The 21,886-nt window shown below is 42.8% G+C and overlaps 1 protein-coding gene across 1 annotated transcript; it reads right to left on the reverse strand.

The window, feature by feature from the left end:
* Positions 1-1,261: 1,261 nt before the first annotated feature.
* SLC22A16 (solute carrier family 22 member 16) lies at positions 1,262-21,629 on the reverse strand. The gene is made up of 8 exons (XM_035109069.3): positions 21,495-21,629; positions 10,896-11,372; positions 7,870-7,987; positions 6,314-6,860; positions 4,010-4,137; positions 2,640-2,749; positions 2,416-2,515; positions 1,262-1,908 (listed from the first exon to the last, which is right to left on the reverse strand). Exons 1-8 carry the CDS (start codon positions 21,542-21,544, stop codon positions 1,696-1,698), a joined length of 1,743 nt encoding a protein of 580 aa, XP_034964960.2. The 5' UTR covers positions 21,545-21,629; the 3' UTR covers positions 1,262-1,695.
* Between the last annotated feature and the right edge of the window lie 257 nt (positions 21,630-21,886).

The raw sequence follows: 21,886 nt of genomic DNA on the forward strand, positions 1-21,886 counted from the left end.
TTTCCTTTAATGCTGCCTCAGAAATATGTTGTAGCATACATTTTGCACAGCCAAGCTTTAGTGGTTTCACACAAGGGTTTCTGCTTCTTTGCTAACTTTACCTTAGGCCACTTGCTTCCCTGCACAGTGAAACAGCCATGAACAAGAAGCTTGCAAGCAGCTGCTAGAGGTTCAGAATGTGAAGGAGTTGCTAGCAAGCTGAAAGCCTGGCTCTGGGAACTGACAGGCCCTTGTGAGGTGGATGCCTATACCTCTAGGATGGGTGATCAGAAGGCAGTGGCAGGAGGTGGCCTTGTTGAAACTTGGGACAGATGTGCCAGGATGCTTTGCTGAGAAAATGAGACTACAAAGAAAGGAAAGAGCAACAGGGCACAGCTGGGGAGCCAGAGGAAGGGAGAGGCCAAGGAGATCTGAACACAGGAGAAAGTTAAAAGTGGGGAGGTAGAGGAGGAGGAGGACAAAGGGGGCTTGGCAAGGCCCTTCCCTCTGAAGCCACAGGGGAATCATTGTGGAAACCAAAGGCTGAGATTGTAGCAGCTGATTCCGCTCAAACTGTTTTCTTTGATAAAAAGGCTGGGAAAGTTGCATTTCCAGCAGGAACAGAAATTAATTGTGAGAGCCTGCAAGCTTAAGAGCTATTCCTTTTTATTAATAAAAAAAGCAGCAATGAGGGAGGGCCTTTCCAGATTGGGACAATAGTTAACTCTTTCCCTTATGCCATTTTCACACTGACAATTGGCTCCAGAACTGTTATTTTCTCCCAAAGAGCCAATATTCTGTATACAACATCCTTCTGTAGTTTTGTTCACAGATGTTTCTGGCCTTCAGGCATACAAAGACATTTTATTCTTACAGCACACTTAAGATGATGACACTTATATGAGCTGAGTGAAAATGTATACTGGATTATCCTCAGGTTTGTAGTAAGTCACAGGGCATGTACACACATTTAGTTTCATGCCACTTCTTCCCCCCCCCCCTGAAGATCCCTGTTAAAGATTGAAAGAGTTAAAGATTGCAACTGAAATAAATGGAAGGAATGAAATAAAAATGGCACTCCAATTTTTAAGGCAACCTGATTTTGCTACAGACAGCTACCAATATTTTGTTTCAGTCACACATAATTCCTTTAACATTGCATGAGCATGCATGCTGTCTATGCAACTTACAAATGTTGACTGTCTCCATTAGAAGCCATGGGGTGGCTTCTCTTTTTAAAGGGATGGCATTGCTAAGAAATGAGACAAAAGCTTAGAAAACCTAGATTGGCAAGTTCCATTTATTAAGAAATCACTACAATTATTTGAGAGTTTTCCTCCTGTGTAAACATTGTCTAAATGTCCGAGAATGTAACAATACCAATTCATGATTTGTTGTGCTTGCACTTGGCAATTCAAACGTTATTGACAGGGGATTTTGAAGTGACAACGAATGCAGCAGGAAATCTGAGAAAGAAACTAGAGGTGGCCTTTTAAAATCAGTATCAGAAAAACATATTTCTTTGAATTAACATTACTCACTTCATATGTTAACAAGGTGCTTCAGAACAGCTTCAAAATATGTTCTACAAGCTCTAATTCTTGCCTCCATGATAAGAGGGCAAGAGGGTGTACAGATTACAAGGAACATGTACTAACCAGTGGATATTGCAAACGAAGGAGCACAACACAGCACATAATAGCTTTTTAAAAAATCTTATCCATCAGTGCAGTGTGCCTCTTTGTTCAGCATCTCAATCTTCTCCCGTGCTGCACCATCCTGAGATGCTGGGAGGTGCTTTTCTGAGCCACTGTCTTTTCCCACATGCTCAATGAGTTCTGCCCATGTATTTGTCAATGGCTTCCCAAGAGTTTCTGGCAGCATCAGGGTTAGCATTCCACTCAGAAAGGCCATGACTCCTACAATCAGCTAAAAGAAAACAGGTCATGTAAGCGAGAGAAGCTAACCGCAATGAAAAGCAAAACGAGGTTTTTTTTTACTATTGTTAACAATGACACAGATGAAGTTGCAGAGCAACCCAACCCCACAAGTTGCACTCGAGGGGGTGGGATAGAGCCCCCCCCAGCTTTGCTTGGCTCTGCCATCAGTAGGGGAGCCCCACCATTGAGGAGTGTTGTAATTCAAACCATAGTTTAGCTCTGGATGAGGCAGCAGCAGGATGACAGGGAGGACTGAAATGGCTATGGTTTTAATTTTGAGTACCTACATGCTTGTATCTTCAAGCTTAGCCATAAATTGGCTTAGCATCATATGTGAACTAGTCCATTGTGGATATGCTCAAGTCATTTTCAAAGGGGCTGCAGTGCAGATATTTGTTTGTTCCAGGCCTCAACTACTGGCTGTTCTCACACCTGGCCATCTAGTACATTACTGGCATTGTCAAGTTTGATGAAGCTGTTAAAACAAGGCATTTACCTGTGGCATAAAGATCCAAACACTTGACAGATAAACACAGAAAGGGGCTACCACGCTCCCTACCCGGCACATCATGCTCCCGCTGCCCACTGCAAGGGTCCTGAACAGTAAACAAAAAGTCCAATTTCAATTGATACTGTTATAAGCAAAATACATTTTCACAGAGCAAAGCTGCAGGATACAATTCTACTGTAATTCTTAAGGGGTAAAGAGTTTTGCCTTACCGTGCAACTGTTGGATATAGCTCTGCCGTATACAGGTAGATAAGACCAAATGCAACACCTATTGCAAACTTTCCAGCCATATTTGCTGCAATAACTAGAACACTGTAATCCTGTTAAGAGGAAACATAATTTTATAACAGCATAGGGAGCATGAATTCACTGAGGGTCACGTTTTGACTTACATTGCAGAACTCAGTTCATAAAAGCCTTGCTATTTTGGAAACATTCAGGAACCCCTACTGCACCCTTAATAGTTCAGAGCAGACAATGGTTTAGTTTCCTTTACCAAGTAATTAATTCCATCTCTGCACTTACTGTAATAATGACTGGACAGTATTTTTTGACTACTATTGTGGGCCCAAAGGCTGCAGTTTCCTTTCTTAAGTTCCATCTAAGCATGTAAACAGTCACATTTTGGAAAAGGTTGTTAGATCAGCAAGTTACCAGTTTTACAGATGGAATATTGTCAGTATTTCTGGAATTTATGGCCCAGTTCTTTAAGCCATGGCACCAGCTATGGTCTACAATTAGTTTCAGTAATAACCCTCTGTGCCAACCCAAGGTCCCATAATTGCTGCAACGTTGCCAAATGTGGCCTCATGTAGCCCAAAACTTGCCAAGAGGAGATGGAACGGGAGTGGAACTGGGGCAATATTCTTCCATAGCATACTGATGCAGTGATTCAAGCTGGATATGTACTGGCAGCAATTCAAAAACCTTGGGTGGAATTCAAAGTCACATTGTTACAGATGTTCCATCTGTGCACATGTATCTGCTTGCCAGATAGAATGATATCCCATTTTCTTATCCTCTACTATCCTGGGAGTTTTCTCAATCCCCAAGAGCCAATTTTGGGGAGTGCACAGCAGGAGGAGAGTGGGGAAACCCTGTTGCACAGGCAGAAACCCCTGCACTAGGCTTCTGCTGGTGGGGTTCATTAGGTGAACCCTGCCCTTAGACTCCATCTGTACTATACATTTAAACAAGTACCATGAGACTTTCAACAATCATGGGGACCGAAGTTTGTTAAGGATGTTAGACGAACCTGTTTTCCCTAACAAAGCTACAATCCCTCGGAAGAGGAATGGACTATTAAACCACTCTGAGAGCTGTAGCTCTTGTGAGTGGGACAGGCGACTCCCAACAATCTTCAGCATCTTTAAAAACCACCGTTCCCAGGATTCTTTAAGGAAAGCCAGGACTATTTAAAACGATGTGAAACTGCTTTAACTATATAATGCAGTTATGGCTGAAACTGACAAGAAACAACACATGCCCTGAATAGACCCTCTTGCCTTGCTAAGGATGGTACATTAGTACAAGACTCACAGCATGTTTATATAGATCTGATGCAGGTGTGAGTGACTCACCTGAGGTATCAACATTACTAGAGCACAGATCACTGCACTGGAGATGAGGAATGGGATCAATGTGTTCCTTCGTCCCAGTTTGTCCATTCCTATGCAAGCGAGGACATAGGCAGGAAGCTCCACAGCACCTAACATTAGATAATTCACATTTTAAAAATGTGTTAGATATGTAAAGACACGGCTGGACTGCTGCTTCTCATGATTTTTATTTTCTCTCCAATGTGGCCTTAGCCTGCCCCTCCCCTTATACCTCAGCCCTCCCAATTTGCAATATGGCGATGGCAACAGGGTGCCGAGAATACTGCGAGGTACTGAATATGAAATACACTTGCCACTTGGGGGAAATGATCTGCAGAAACAAAGGCTGTTACAAAACAACTTCCCCCAGGTGTCAAAAGGATACCTAAAATGGCTGCTGTAGTACTATGTCAAAAAGACGAAATAAAAAAAGAATTCTTTGCTCTGTGGCACTTCAAAGACGTATTGTGACACAGGCATGCATAAGGTGAAAAGGCCCTTAGGATTGCCAGTTAACTGGAGCTCATATGATTAACATCCTGACACTAAATATATTGAATAATGGGCACAATCCCATCAAACTGAAATACTATGAAATGTAATTGATAAAAGCGTATGTTTTAAGTTTTAATCTCCCGCTGAAATCAGCAGCATGGCTCTAGTTTGGCTAAACCATGCCTTAAGTGGTCAGCAGCTGGTAAATGTCTGCACGATTACAGAAAAAAATCACTTTTGTAAGAGTATCGATCCACTGGCAATACACTGCTGCTAAACAAAAGGTAGTATAAGGTGGAATACTAGCACCTTATCTTATGCACATCCTCAAAAATGTCAGCTGATGCTAGTTTGTGAGAAAGAACAGCCCAGCCCCACCCACAGCTTCGGATGCTGTGGCACAGAGGCACTTGTGCTGCATACAGCTACAGCAGCCTTTCTAGGCAAGGCAGGTGAGGGAGGGCTGGCCACCTCTGTTCCCACAACCCTTCTGGTTCCAAGTGCTACTTCCTGTCTGCCTGCATAAATGTCTGCAACAGCATTAAATTGCCAGAGGACTATTAGGATACTCTCATAGTGGCTATAGCAGTAGCAGGTGGCATGGTGGGGCAGAGACACTGACCTGACCTCTTGGCAGGTGAGTCCCTGCTGCTTAAGAGAGGTGAGGTGGTGGGGAGGGCAGCATGGTCAATGCAAAGGCAGAGCCAACCTGGTGCTCCTGCTGCTGCGTTTGCATTGTGCTGCCCTCCCTGCCATGTCAGCTCTTTCCCACCCAGTAAGCAGCTGCAATTCACCTGCCAAGAGATCGGGTAAGCATCTCCACCCCACTAAGTCATCTGCTGCTAGGCTGAAGGCAGACCTGTACCCTGCCAGGCCTGAAGGAAACCCTTGCATGGTACTTCTGCATTGCATAGCAGCTCTTCCACAGTTTTGGTGCTGTTGTAACAATGGCTCCTGGTCAGACATTGGGGCTGCCAAAATAAGGAGAAAAAAATGTTCTCTGGATTCAGCACTGGGAGCCCTGCACTTGGTTCTATATTATTGCTGCACAGCACAGAAGCATCTCACTCCAAGCATCTGATCATGCAATTTTCAGCAGGTAATCTTAGTATGCACCTGCATCCTCATCACACACCAGGTAATGTGTACAGTGGGAGAAGCATGCATCCTTGATTCTCATTTTTTGGCCAGCATTTCTAAACCACAATTGTGTAAACCAGGAGTGGCTAAACTGTAGCTGTTCAGATATTGCTGAACTGCAATCTACACAATCCCTGGCCATAGGCCATGCTGCCACCACTGCTGTGGACTAACCTCGGGTGAAAGCCAAATAATTCATGTGAATAGTAGCCACTTGAAACCAATCCCATAGTGAGAAATACTGTAGTGAGAGGCCTAAAGGGACAGAGAAGCTTTGCAGAACAGCCAGAACATTCATACAGGCAGACTACAGCCTAACATGTTTTAAGTTTGACATCTTGCACATGTTTATTTGCATCTCTAGAAGTAAAAAGGCTAGAGACTTGATGAAAGCTCAACATTTAGCTGGAATATCTCTGAGAGGGCCAGGTCCCCATTCCCATAACCACAGCCCTGCTTGAAACATGACAGTATTACCCTGAAAATCATCTGCCTGTGAAATGGCCCTCACATTATAATTTGCATGTGTGTGTGAACAGGGCCCGAGTTTGGAAGTTCACTGGTGGTGGCGACAATCACTAGACATTTATTTTTAAAAAGTTGGTTGCATTTCTGTTGCAAGTAGAATAAGGTACATCAAACAATATTTACCTATGAGAAATAGATTTAAATATTCATTGCCTCCAAGGTTCACGGAACTGAGGGAGAACACATAATATCCTAAACTCCCAGTGAACCAAATCAGCCAGACTGTAATGGTCCTTCTTGCAATGTGCCAGTTATGAAACAGATCTAAGATGTTGTGCTTCTTCACGGGAGAAATGTCATTATCACCCGTTCTGCTACTGACTAGATCATCTTGGGCGGAACACAGTTCAGAAATTTTACAAGGAGTGCTTACTTTATTCCATCTTGCCATTACATTAATTACTTTTTGTGCTTCTTCGTATCTTCCCTCTGTGAGCAGCCAGAAGGGTGTCTCTGGGAGCATCCAACAGCACAATACAAAGGGGAGAGTTGTTACGGAAAGGCATATCTGGTAGACCCACCAGGTCGGGGCCAAGTAGCCTACCAGAGCCACAACCATAATCCCCAGTGCAAAAAACGCATGGACGTGCATGGATGCCCACGTGCGAGCCTTTATGCCAATATATTCAGTCACATACACAAACACTACAACCAGATAGCCACTTGAAACCTGGGAGGTGGGGGAAAAACAGAGAAAGAAAATGGCTTCAGTCTAGTCTCCCTCTACGACAAGAATTTAAAATAGATGGTCAAGCTATTCAAGAAGTCCGTGATCTGCAATAAAGAGGAAAGCGGTGATCCAAGAACAAACGAAGCAATAGTATCGGATATAAATGTAGGCTATAATCCAGCCAAAAAGGGAGCCAGTGTGAATTGGATCAGGGTGATCCGGGTTCAGATTTCCCCTCAGCAATGGAAAACTCACTATGGGCTCATCCACACTTCTGTTTGTCCCATGATTACTAGGCCTGAGTCCGAGAGGTTTTTCTTTTGTCCCACCGCTTTCCCTGGGAAAACCCACTCTTTACTGCTGAATTGGAACAAATGTCAATCAGGTTTTCTGCTGACAGCCCCCCCCCAAAAAAAATTCAAACCCATGCCTAGAAATCAAGGGGCAATCAGAAGTAATCATGGATCAAATGGATGTGTGGATGAGGTCTAACCAGTCTTGGGACAATCACTTTCTTTCTCAGCCTAGCTTACCTCAATAAAGCTCTGTAAGGGAAAAAATAAAATTACCGAAGTTCACTTCCCTGCTTCTTTGAAAGAAAAATGGGATATGGCTCTATATAAATAAGAAACCATTCAGTATTTAAGATCTGCTGATCAAATGAGAGAGGTACATGTTTACCGGTAATGCTTCCACCTTAAATGAATGATATTTCAAAGTGCTTCACTTTGGCTGGATTGGGCCTACATATATTAAAGGGCAGCCAATATAAAACAAGGTTAGGCAATATGCTCAGAGGCAGCCAGGGAAACTTCTTTAGAGGAAGACACTTTAGAAGCTCCCAGAAGCATTTTAGTGTCACTGAAATTGTACTGAGATCAATCCAAGTGCTCTGGCTTAACTGGTTTAGAGACTGCAGCTAGAATACACATTTGGAGGTTTAATAATAAAGAGCCTTCAAAACAGCCAAGGAAATTATTTTGTTGGAAAAATCAACTTGGGTTCTTACCATTGCAAGCAGGAAACGGACAATCACAAAGCTTGTGTAGTCAAATGTGAATGCCACTGCAATGCCAAATATAAACTGGCCAGTGCTGGTGAACCACATGACGGGCCGTCTCCCCATCCTGTGGAACACAGTAAGAAAACAAGCATAAAAATAAATATTGCAGAAACTGCATCAGAAAAGCATTTCTAACTCTGGGGCTTGCATTACCATAATGAGAGAGAAACAAGGAAGCCCCACCAATGCTGTATCTAGCAGCTTATGGCTTACTGCAGATTTTATACTTGTTATTTACTAGATTTTTATACTTGATATTTCTGTAAAAACAAAGTCATCTTCATTTCGTCAACTCAAAATGAGCTTCAAAGCTCATTTTCAGAGTTTGCATTTTAGCTAATGGCTTTTTAAAGGGCAGCTGCTATTACTTTATCTTTGGATGGAGTAACCGCATAGAGCATGAGGGCAACATCCTGTCGTAAGCAAACTTCCAGGGGCCAGAGGCAAAAGTAGGTGGAGCAACAGATGTGACTCTTGCCTTTGCACAATAGGCTACATTCCTTCCTTGCAAAATAATAAATAAATTCTACACACACACACACCTCCAGCCAGCCAAAGCTACACACTTCTATGTCGTATTGAGCTCAGCAAGAGAGAATGCTTAATGTAACTCCTACTTAAATTTAAGAATTTATTTAAAATGTTTGACTTTGGCTGGAAATTTAAGTGTTCTGAGTTCACAGTCAGACTACATACTTAGCAGATATTGTTCAATTCAAGGATATCTTTAGGGTTGACAATATTTCAAACAGTGAAAATCTGTGGATAGAAAAGCTTTTTTGGCATGGTGGTTGGGTTGGTTTTTGGGGGGGGGGGGGCTGCCATACATCAGATTTCCCCAGACGTTCTGCCAATTTCTGCCAGGACACTGCTGCCGACTGCAGTAATCCGAATATGTCCGAGAAATTCCAGATGTATGGCAACTTTAATATCTTTGAATTATTTGGTACACAGAGCGTCAGACAAAAAGTCATGTAAAGCAGTGTTTCTCAACCTTTTTTGGGCCACGGCACACTTGTTCCGTGAAAAAAATCACGAGGCACACCACCATTAAAAAAGTTAAAAAATTTAACTCTGTGCCGGCCTATATTATAATTATGACTGTAAGAAACACTTGCCAAATATTGCTTTCCGGCAGGTCAGTGTTGTGTATTGTCGGCCGCCAGGCTCGTTTGCACTGAGCTTTGGGAAAGAGGAGGAGAAATATTGCTTTCCGGCGGGTTAGCGCTGATTATTGGTGGCCGCCAGGCACATGACAATGCAAATCGCCCTTCTCGTCGCCGCACGTCGTGGCACACCAGCCAGCGTCTCGCGGTTGAGAAACGCTGATGTAAAGCTGCTGGATGAGGAGAGCATGCTGTATGTAAACAGCAGAGAAGAGGCTTATACCAACAAGCCAAATACAATGAAGACAAAACAAATGTCTCACAGAGATAACAATACGCTCACCGATAACAGGATGCGAACCTCTTTCTAGGTTGCATGATAGTAGTCTGCAAAACAGACACAGCACTGCCTGTTTTTATTAAGTGTCAACAAAAATGACCCTATCTGTTTCATTGCCTTAAGATAACAGCCAGTATTTTTTTTTCCAAATCAGCAACATGTGGATACTGTGCTGTATTGTTTTCCATGACTATGCTAAGAAAGGTGCATAGAACAGCTACATGGCACACCCCTCTGCCTGATGCAGTCAATGGCTTTCACATTCAAAAAGCTGCACGTTAAGGTTTGACTACACCTGTTTATTAATAATTAAATTCCAAGGTAGGTTCCAACACGTTTATTAAAAATTTTAAAAAACCAAATCAAAAAATGAAAATCAATTTTTTACAGAATAAAAATATCAAAAAGCCATTTGCCTGACTATGCTTTTTTAGAAGAAAAATTAATCCAAACTAATAGGTGGCGATTTTTATGCATTGCTCTGGAAAGTTTGCAACTGAAACATTTGAGCACCAACATGATTCGGGTGCGGTGGGGGCTACAAAATGGGAAACAGGGCAATCAAATGTTCATTGTCACTGAAAGGGGGGAAATGAAGTAGAGCTGATGGTTTCATTTTAGTGACAGAAGGTAAATTGTTCATTTCGGTTGTGTACTTTTTTATGTGTTTTATTTATTGTTTATGACTACTTTTGCTATGTTTGTATTTATGTAAAAAAAAAACCAAAAACCCACAATGTTGTAAGTTGCCTTGAGCAGAGTTTTAACTACGGAAAGGCGCCATACAAATGAGATGATGATGATGATGATACAAGCCTCATTGCTTGCTGCCCATTCTCAGCATTCTGTAGGACTGTCTAAAGTCCACCTACAGTGATGCTGAGGGGCTGGAGTATGTCTGCATTATACTGCGTGTTGCATTTCCTCAACAAGGATACTGAGTTACTGTAATTTCTCCAGGTTATGTGACAGCTGCATTCCACCTACATCTTAGGTTCCCTTAGGCTGCAATTCTGAGTACACATGAATAGGATTACATTTCCATTTTGGATGCTCAAAATACATTTCCATGGATAACACAGAAGCAGGGCCTCCCTCCCAAGTTAATAAAAGTGATCCAAAAATGCACTGGAGCTATGTGCCTCTAGCTGAGTAACTTCTTTTCTTGTCTTTTGACTGGGGGATCAGAAAGGGTGGAAAGAGAACAGGACACCAACATTGCATGAGCTTGCAAGTCAACTACATTTCCTCTTGAAAACACTCAGTTAACATGCCTTGTTCAAGCTCAGCCTCTGACTGTTGACTTGATTGAATAGGAATTGTATTCCACATCTCTCAGCTCTGTGCTTTCTACTGCAAGCAGAAACTTGCTTGAGAAATCTAGAATGATATATTTTGATGGCATCCTTCTGCGCTCTCCCTGTTGCATCTAACAAACCAAACCATGTCAGGGGGGCTTTTCTTGGTGGATGGGGATTGGAACCCAAGTCACCAAGCTAGTTTAGGCAAGTCCAGTACTACTGTACCTGTCAGCAATATCTCCAAAGATCACAGCTCCAAAAAGGACTCCCAACATGAATGTGGGCTGGGTGAGTTTTGCAAGCCATTCCCGCTGACAGACCAAATCCCACTCTGTCACGATGGTGCTCTGCCATTTGGTCTGGTCATAGATGAACCCATCAGTGCATGGAACATCCGTCTTGTTACCACTGTATTCGTAAGTAAAATTTGAAGTGTCCTCTCGTTTGGACCTGCTGCACTGATTAAGTTCCCAAACATCTCCATTTTCCAGCTGGACCAAGATGTAGTGTTGTGTTGATGTCCAAAGTGCCCAGGCATCCTCTATTCTTGAAGTAGATGAATTATAAATCAGAACACTACTCAGGTTTCCAGGGACACTGCATATGAACTTTGGTGTAACAGCCAAGAAGACAGAAGCCAAGTAGTGGATGCCACAAGAAATAGATTGAAAAACAGATGCAAAATAAACCCATGCCTGATATCTGAAAAGGAAAACAAACAATTCATTATCATTATATTTACCATTTGAAATTATATCCTGATGTTATAAAAAGTGTCACATTTTTAAACTCAAAGAAATGGTTGTATGTGAAGGAGTACTGAGGGAAGTCTTCATTTATCACCGCCACCCAGTGTCACAGCTGAAACAAAGATTCAGAGAAGCAATGGCTGGAGGAGTGGTAGGAAGGAACTGGAAAGACCCTTCTGACCTATCCTCAAATCCAGAAGTTAGCCACAGTGCCTATGGGGCCTCCCAGAAGCAACCTCATCCCACATTGTTCTGGAGGCCTCAAACTCTCCAGAGAGGCTTTATGAGGTGGGGGTGGGGATGAGAACAGGAAAATTTCCTTCCATGACCTTCCTCAAGTTAGCTTATCTTAGGCTCTAACCTGTGGCTGGATCTCCCAAAATAAATGAACAACAGGTTATTGAATGTATTTCAGAAATAACAGCAAAAAAAACCCCAATAAAAATGCCTATCGATCAATAAAACCATTACAGACTAAAGTATATGGGGCAAGAGAAGGAGAAGCGCAAAAATCCCATAGCAAGATGTTGCATTTCCCCTTCTAATCTGGAAACCTCAGAGCATCCCACAGGATTTATGGCACCAACATTATTTTGGTACTTTTCCTGTCCTTCCAAATACCTTCACTAGGAAACTGCTTATTCACAGACAAAAAGGCAACTGTTGGGCAGCATGCACCTGAGGGGTGTGTTCAGGGGGAGGAGAGTCCCAGTAATAATGCCACCAGTGATACCTACTGCGTTGAACAACTTTAAGAAGAAGGCACTTCTTTCCACAAGCCAACAACCAAGTATAAATAGCTGGACATTTCTTCTTTTGGGTTACAGAACTGCCAGAAATGTATGGAAAGTTTGCAAGGCTACACAGCCCAAACTTTCTGCAACACTTGCTGCTTTGTGCACTGCTGGGTGTCATGGAAGGACAATTCCAGTCCCTTCCTGATGTGCTTTCAGAAATGTGTAAAGAAGTGTGTCAACAACAAACCTATTTGAGTTGACTGTGTACAGCAATCATTTGTGGAATGGATCTGCGGTGCTCCAGTATTTAACATCCCGTTAGGACAGGAGTGGGCAAACTTTGGCTCAGGGATTGAATGCAACCCTCCCTCTCTCCCTGTTTGGCCATCAGAACTCTGTCTAGGCTACACCCCTTCTCCCATCCTGCTCCTTGAATGCTTTTGCCTGGCTAGAATGTGTCCTTGAGCCCTGATCACGCCTTTGGCTTCTCTGGGTGGAGGATAGAGAGGGGTGTGTGAGTGCATGTAGAAACTAGCCTACTGAAACAAAGATAAGATGTGCATTCGTCACTCTGACCCCTTTGCCTCTGACCCCATTCATTACCAGCACGTGGCCCCCAGAAGGTTGCCCAGAAAGGAAAGCTTTAAAAAAATGCTTCCCCAGCACTGAGCTGGTTCCTGTACCATATGAATAAATTACCGTAATCCTCAAAATACACGAAGCCATGAAAGTCATAGAATAGTGTGCTTAGTGCAAAGCAAAAAAACAAAAGCAAATGTCAACAAACTCCATTATGTTGCTCCTCATATATAAGGACGTTTTCTGAGGCCAAACACAGCAAGTAAGAGCTTAAAATGTCACTAAAAGGCACACAATTCACTGGGAATTTAGTGCCTTACATAATCTCAAGTGGGATCTGCAAGAATGTTGCAGAGTGGAGCGCCACTTCATTCTTTCCTCTCTTCAAAGTACTTAATGAATGCTGTGCCCACTGAGCACGCTCAAGCCTCATTGGGCTGTTTTGGGTACACTCCACTCCATTCTGGCATTTTACAGTGGGGTTGGACACATTTGTACTCAATTCCAGCTACATGAAAAATACTGCATTTCTGCAGCGATTCCTATGGGCAAGCTCTCACTTCCGTCCTTGAGTACATTTAAAACAGCTTATCCAAATACAGAATTTATCTTTTTTCTTTTTGTAGCTACGGTACCATTTTTAAATATCAAAATCTCCCTTCCTCCATCCTCCTTTACCAGTCACCTCATTCCACTCCCATTTCATTTTCAGATTTCCCCCTCTCTTGTGTCAGTCAGCATTCCGTGGCAAAGCGCTTCGGGTTATTTTGTGGGACTTCCTGTAGTTTAGAGGTATTTTTTGTACCTCTGGAAACCTTGGGGTTATCCTGGGTCTGTCAATATCACCCCCTTGTGTATGGGTGGTCTCTTTTTGGGCACGTATGTGTGAGCACATGAGTGTCTGTGTAGGCAAACACTGAAACTAAGCTTAGTAAAAGCATGTCAGATATCCTACAAATATGTCATAACTGATCAGTCAGTCAAGGCCTAATTATCCCTTTTTTGTTACCTGTATTTTTCGTTTTTGGAATAGACCCATAAGGATTCCCTGGGTCGCAAATAAAGCCTTAGGCAGTCACTTGAACAGAGGCCACCTGCTAGAGTTACAATGAATCTGTCAGCACTGAAGATGCCTCTTGACCTCACAAATACATTCTGAACCCCACAGAAGGGGGGAAAATGTTTAGGTTAAGCGGACAGAGGTTCTGATTTAGAGCAAAGCCATTGCAGGCTGACATACAGGGTGAAGGAAGCAACCCCACTCCTTCTCCCCCTCCAGCTTCCTGCATTCCCAGTGCTGCTCTTCCTAAAAAAGGGGGGGGGATTGGGGCACCTTACATACATAGATTAGTCCCTTGTATGTTCAGTTAGCCCTTCGTATCCCACTTTAACGTCCTGGTGAGACTTTTCCCAAACAAGAACAATCTGCTTCTGTCCATTAAAACCCAATTCTGCCTTTCCCTATCTTAAATCCTTAAAACAAAACAAAACAAAACAAAACACACACACACACACACACACACACACACAACCTTCCAATAACAGGTACAGAGGAGCAAATTACTGGATCTCATTACTAGATATGCCTTCTTTTTATTAATTTCTAATCTTCAAAGGCATAGTTCTTCCATCCATCAATTATGATGCATGTTTGATGGGATTTAGTTCATCAGTTTGTATATTTATGCAAGTTATGAAGCAAAACCAGTGTTCAATAAAATAATCATAAAATCATATGTCCGAATATTGTATACATTAGGCCTATTTCTGTATTTGCACTTGAATTCTTCTTTTTTCCGCAGGTTGTTGGGCTTCTCAAATACCTGTGAAATCTAGAACACACTGAACCCTAGAGCAACTTAAGACAGTTAGCAGGATACGTTAATATACCATGAACAACATCTCTACATGCGTTCAGGTTTTCTTGCTTTTAACAGACTGCCCCTCAGGGTTTGCTGGAACTGATCAAAATTCTGCACATAATGTCTGGATTATTTACCAGTCAGTCACAGAACAGAATTTGCCCAAGGCATTGTGGTGCTTTTGTACAGGTGCACTTTGCAGCATTACTGAGACAAGACTTCACTTGCGCATCGAACAAAATATTTTAATAATTCAAGCAGTTGCCCACCCATGAAATTATGAACAACTGTGCGAGTCCCAAGGCTGTCTTCTTTGGCTTATAAGCAAGGTGTGCCCTCCTGCAACTAAAAGAAAAATGTGCAGAGATTTAATTTACAAGCCTTGCTCTAAGAAAGGTACAAGGAACCACCAAGATAGTTACTTGGAACCAGAGGTGAAATTAATCACATCTTTGAATTCCCTGCTTGGGGTTCTCCTCTTTTTAAACCTAACTGCAGCAGTAGGGCTGAGGGCATGGTGTTGAAGGGATGTTGTGCTTTTGCTCATCTTTCTTTCATACCCTTTTCCATTTCACCCCTTTGCTGCTTTTTACCCCTGATGTTTCTATTGCAAACAGAAAGGAGGATGTCCATAGAGGAAAGAGCTTCTAAAAACATACAGTCCAGCCAATAAAAGTCAACAGCAGGTGTGAGAAACCAGTGATGCTCCAGGTATTGCTGGATTCGGTGTGTGGAGTGTCAGAGGAGGGGCAGTACCTTTGGTAGGAGCACATCATGCTCCTTCTGGGATAGTTTGTCCATCTTTGGTCCCCACCCTATGCTCAGCTCCCCAATATTTTATTCCAGTTGGCACCCTTGCTTTGGTGCTGCTTATGCAGCGATTTGACTCCACCCCCAGAGGTGCACTCCATTGTCTCTTGAGACAGATGGATGCCAACAATAGCTCCAATCTTCACTGGCCATTGGCTTATGGAAGTTGTAGAACAACATCATCTGGCGGCCCACAGATTGCCCATTACTTTATAGTCAAGCAAATGAATAACATGTAACCCACACTGGTAATGTGCATCAAATCACCAGTTACCTCCAGGCTTTATGTACTTGCTACCAACATAATGTTGCACTGTGACCTTTTAGCCAACAAGAAGTTGCCATGGTGTTGGTTGTAATAAAACGCAGTGCAAGGCAATAGTGGCCCTGAGCACACTACTGTATTGTCGCTTCAGGTGTTGGGCTAGGATGGAGGTACCCAAAGTAGTCCATTGGGGCACAGAAAAGGGGGGAAGTGGCAGCAGAAGTATTAGTGGAGGGGAAGAGCAACAGAACAGACAAGCAGCAGGTTTTGTACAAGCAGTCCCCAAGTGTCTTTCCAGGCTATACAAACGTTTCTCTCTTATAATGGCTCTAGTGTTCAGCATTAGCCCTTGAATGCCCTGTCAAGAATTCATTTCAATAACTGTCTTGTTATTCATCACCGGACTCCAATCCAGAGATAAGGTCCAATTCAATGCCAATTACGCATGCATAATTGGCCAATTATTTGCCCAGTTACTTGTAGAAAAAAATGCCCACAATGATGTATATTAATCCTTCCTCTTTATTATTATAATTTACTATACTTGATTTTCCATGTATACTATACAAAGCACAACTTTCACCACTGCAGAAAATAAATAGATGATGACTTAAATGGAACATATTGACCAATTCCCAGCCCATTTTTAAGGACAAGGAGGTTGAAATTTTTAAGGACAAGGAGGTTGAAAGGAGGTTGAAAGTTGTGTAAATACCCTTTTAATCTCCTACCTACCCTAATGATCCTAAAAAGGAAATAACATATTGTTAACTTTTTAAAAAGTTATATTAATAGCAAAACATTCATTGGTTCATCATTTGCTGGTGAGGATAACCAACACAGAAAGTGGTAGGTGAAGCAATGGTTCCCTTCTGCTCCTGGAACAGTTGGTTATATGAAATTCCAAACCTTATATAAAATTCTGCTATCGGAGTAACACTCGTGAATATTTATGCTGTTCGGTAAACAAGAATGGGGTGGGGAGAATTGCAGGTTTTAGCTTCATAGTTTTAACAGGTAAATCTGAGAAGCAACAAGCTTAACATTCCAAGAGGGGTACAAAGTGCCTTGTTAGCAAACATTTGCTTGCCTATGAAGGGTCAAAGATACTTACTAACCTGAAAAAACAAATGACTGAAGATTCATAAAAAACATACTCAAAGCAGCTATAAAGCTGTCACAGTTTCTATAAGAGGTAGTTCTTAAGAATGCTGCTTCAACTCTAAACCTCTAAATCCATGACACGGCAGGTCTGAATTGGTTGAAGGAGTGGATGGAATTAAAAAATGATGAAGTATTAGATTTAGAAGGGGCGGGTCTGGGCTTCGGATGGCATTGGTATTTAATGGAAGAAAATTTAAAAACCCAAAATATTTTTATGAATAATATTTTATGAATAATATTATAAGGAAATCCCTTTATAAAATATGGAGGAAATACCGTGGCATATTAGAACCCAAAATACCGGGATGGATATCACCCCTGGAAATTGTTGCTGTGAGAAGGCGGAATATGGGAACAAATTGGCCATCCATGGGGTCACGAAGAGTCGGACACGACTAAACGACTAAACAACAACAACAACAACATAAAAATTTATTAGTAGAGATAGATGGGAAATTAAATTTAAAGGAGTATAATGTAATTAAAACCTATTTGAGCAGTTGGCTGCAAAATTTTCAAATTAACCAAAGATTTCTTTAATAAAGAAATTTCTAAATTAGATAAAATATTATTAAGGGGCAATGACAAATATATAAAAAACCTCTATGATTTATTATTGGAATGGGAAACCAAGGAGGAACAAAAAAAAAACCAATGATAAGATGGGGACAGGATCTAGGGGAAACGATCATGTTAGATAAATGGGGAAATTTGTGGAGGAGAGATATGAAGTTTACACCCAATTATGATTTAAAGGGAAATCTGTTGAAAATGCAATATAGATGGCATTTAACACCGGGGAAAAATAGCGAAAATGTATAAGGGAAGCAACAATGTATGCTGGGGGTGCCACAATGAAATTGGTACATATATGCATATTTGGTGGTATTGTAAAGCAATTAAGAAATATTGGGAAATGATTTACAAAGAATTGAAAAAGATGCTCAAATACTCCTTTAAGAAAAAGCCAAAATTGTTTTTATTGGGAATGCTGGATGAGAAAATTCCAGCGAAAGATAGATGTATTTAATGTATGCGACAACAGCAGCCAGACTTCTCATAGCGAAAAATTGGAAGAGTGATAGAATACCCAGTAAAGAAGATTGGCAAATAAAAATACCATATTATAATTTGGCAACAAAAGCAGCAGATATTAAAGGAATAAATAAACATAAAAAGGATAAAGATGGGAAAGAGTTCAAGGATTACCATATATAGCAAGTTTTATAGAGAATGCCGACCTCTCAGTAGATTTATGAAGGTTCAAACAAATGAATATCAAAATGTATAGTAAGGATATAGGTATATATATGAGCAAAGAACAAAAAAAATGCATAATATAAGATTGGCTGGAAAGCACAATAGGGTGGGTGGTGGGATGGGTGGTGGTGGTGTCTGAAGAGATGAAAATTGATTTCTATTATGTATTTATTATTTATTGTTTTTTTCTTGCAATTTTTGTAATTTCTTCTATAAAAGAAAAAAAGGGGAAAAAGAATGCTGCTTCAGGACCTGATCGAGTCCTCAAAATCTAACTGTACTCAGCTTGAACCACCCTTGTAGTTATGCATAACACATCATTCTGCGATAATACTGTGGACTCAGCTACCGGTAGCTACATTAGTCAAAAAACAGAGTTTTAAATGCGTTATAAACATGCAACACCAGATAGAGCTGTAGAGCACAAAACTTTTCTATGCGATTTTACATAGTGTTTTTTCAGTCAGATGAACAGCTTATAAATAATAAATTATTATTACAATTTATTACACCTGTGCTGGGGGCAGAAGAACAGAGTACCTCGACATCTCTACACACAACAAGGGAGAAAGTGCTTTTAAATCGCTTTGAGAAGTGAAATTCCAGATGCAGTGTTACAAGATCTTGTTTCCTTTGGATAATATTTATTTATTTACTTGCTGGCTTAGTTTGATATAAACCCTACTGGAAGTAAGAACAACAGGGAGTAGATATTCAGATAGAAACACTTGCACCCCCTCCCAATGCTGCACCTAGTTTACACTAACTCACTGTCTCTTGCTGTGTACATATCACTGCTTAATCTGGATCCAGTGCGCACATCCACCACTGGTTTTTGAATCCATATACACTTCACCATATATGGATTCACTTTGAATCCATATACAAAGCGATCCCGTGGCTTCTTGCCATGTGATGCATTTTACCTCAAACCAGCTACAATCCAAAAGAAAAACTTCTCATTTGAGAGAGTCATTGTGCATGCACAGATGACAGCTTCATGAATAGGAGCTGGGTGTGCATACAGGTGTAGGGAAACCAAACAGATAAATGCACAGACATCCCAATCCCCTCTGCTGTTTACATGGTGTTTTAAGCCACTAATGTGCCCATTGACTAACTCCAAAATACTGGCTGTTCCTCTCTCACACACCCCTCCCCGCTGAGCCCTATTCCCCAATGCTAGATGGCCCATTCAGGAAAAACCAACATTCTTTTTTAATAAAACCCTGGATTACTCATTCACAGTGACTAAGCTGGCCAGACTACAACAATATGTGCTTAAATAAATAAACTACCAAGAAAGCTGTACACCAGATTTCTCTCTCTAAAAGCAAAAACTCTGTAGAGAGGGAAAAAAACTTAATAGGAACTTAACCTACAGGTGCTAGAATCATAGAACTGTAGAGTTCAAAGGGAACCCATGTAATGCAGGAATCTCATCTAAAATATATATATGACAGGTGGCTACTGAAACTCTGCTTAAAGGCCTCCAAGGAATGAGAGTCCACCGCCTCTCGGGGGAGACTGCTCCACTGTCAAACAGCTCTTACTGTCAGAAAGTTATTCCTGATGTTTAGAGAGAATCTCCTTTCTAGTAACTAGAAGCCATTGGTTCGGATCCTAGCCTCTGGAGCAGAAGAAAACAAGCTTGTTCCGTCCTCCATGTGATAACCTTTTAAATATTTGACAATGGCTATCATAACTCCTCTTTTCCAGGCTAAACATACTCAACACCCTCAACCATTCCTCATAACCTTTCATCATATTGGTCCTCCTCCTCTGCACATGTTCTAGCTTGTCAACATCCTTAAATTGTGGCACCCAGAACTGGACACAGTACTCCAGGTGTGGTCTAACAAAAGCAGAATAGAACAGGACTGTTACGTCCCTTGATCAGAACACTATACATCTGTTGATGTAGCCTAGAATAGCATTAGGGTTTTTTATTAGTTTGTTTTTTTGCTGCTGCATCACACTGTTGACTCATGTTAAGCTTGCGGTCTACTAAGACACCAAGATCCTTTTCACGTGTACTACTGGCAACCTGCCTTGCAGGACATATTCAGGAGAAGAAAAGGCTAAGGAGTAAACTGGAGTAGAGTCCCTAAGATGGTTGGATTGTGCCTTGTACTCCTCCTGCAGCCAAGCTGGTGCCAAATGTTTTGCTCTGCTCTCCTTTGGACCACATCAGCGAGGCAGAGTAAGGACTTGTCATCTGAGCAGCCCAGGACCTCCATACACACTGCCCAGGCTTGCGCCCCAATGAGTTTACTTTGGTGCTACTAAAACAGCCTAAACAATGTGGGAGGTAGCAGTTACCAGTCTGTGCAGTCACTGTGGGCCCTGTGATTCTCCAGCAGTTTGACTTCATCCCCAGAGGTGCACTTGAGACAGACAGATGCTAACAGCTGGCAAGCCAAGTGCCCCCCATCTTATATTTGTGCAGCTGGTTCTTCCTGCCTAAGTGTAGAGATAAATTCCTAGAGGTGAGAGCATACTCAAAGAACCCCAACACAGGTTTGCCAGGCCCTTCCTTATATAGACCCCTGCTATAAACAGCTCCCAATGCGTTTTGCACACACAGGGCAGGGGAGAAACCTCCACAACCCCTTCAAACAGCATATTCCATCCCCATGTGGGAACGGGAGCCAAGGCTCACTTGGACCCTACTCACAGAGCTCATGCCACACAATTGCATAAATGACTGGAAGAGTTCCTTTTGGAGCATGTGCAGAATAACCACTACCAGACCTCTGGGATGAAGGGGGAAATTTCCATAATTTAGGGAACTTCCTCTTTTTAGTCGTTTGCCCAAAAGATCTCTCACCTCATATACAGTACATATACTCCCTTAAGGGTACCTACACCGGTATCTTAAAACAAGGGCTTTTATTAGCCACTAAGCCCCCAAACGCTGCAGTAACGTGTTGTAGTGAATCGAGCTGGGAAGACCCCGGGGTTAAAAACCCCATTCATCCCTGAAGCTCACTGGGTGACCTTGGGGACAGCCACCATCTCTCAGCCTAGCCTACTTCGCGAGGTTGTTGTGCGAGGATAAGCCGCGAGCGAGAGAAGAGAAGCGCTCTCTCTGCTTCCCGCTTCTTGGAGGGAGGGCGAGAGTCAAAACTAGCAACAAGTCTTCACTGGAAGTGGCCAACCTTCGCTCCCCCGCGGTGGACACGTGTCTCCCTCCCGTGCCCCTGGCGGGCGCCCGAGTCAAATAGCCTCTCCGCTTCTCCCGCGCCTCGCCACCCCCACCCTCGCCCCTGCCCAAGAGAGGAGGGGGGGCCGGCAGGGATCAGAGGGCCAGACCCGAGACCCACAGCGCCTCCAACTCTCCAACCCCACTCCTCCTCTGCCGCTGCTGCCTCCCTCTCGGCGCTCCAGCCTGTTACCTGCCGAAGTGTCCCAGGGAGTCAAAGAGGAGCTCAAAGTTGCGAGCCATGGCGCGGGCGCTCGGCGGTGTGCGGGGCCGGCCAGAGTCCCATCTCAGCCTCTCCCCTCCCTGTCCCGTAGAGCCCGCCTGCTGGGAAGGGGCGGCTCCTTCGCCCGCCTGTCCAACAGACGGACCCTTCAGGCCGGTAAAGGGCCGCGCTGTAACCCCTCCCCTGGCGCCAGTGGGGTCAGCTCCGCCGGCCGCGCGCGCTCCTTTCCCGCCCGGGGAACCTGCCGCCCACCACGTTGCAGGCTTCCGCCCCTCACTCCAGGCCCCCGGCCCCTTTCGCCCCCGCCGGGTGCACCTCAGCTCCTCTAGCAGCGCCAGGGTACATCTGAGCCCTTTCAGCGC

The sequence above is a fragment of the Zootoca vivipara genome, chromosome 3 (genome assembly GCF_965207765.1).
Source record: "Zootoca vivipara chromosome 3, rZooViv2.hap1.1, whole genome shotgun sequence".
Taxonomy (NCBI): Eukaryota; Metazoa; Chordata; class Lepidosauria; order Squamata; family Lacertidae; genus Zootoca; species Zootoca vivipara.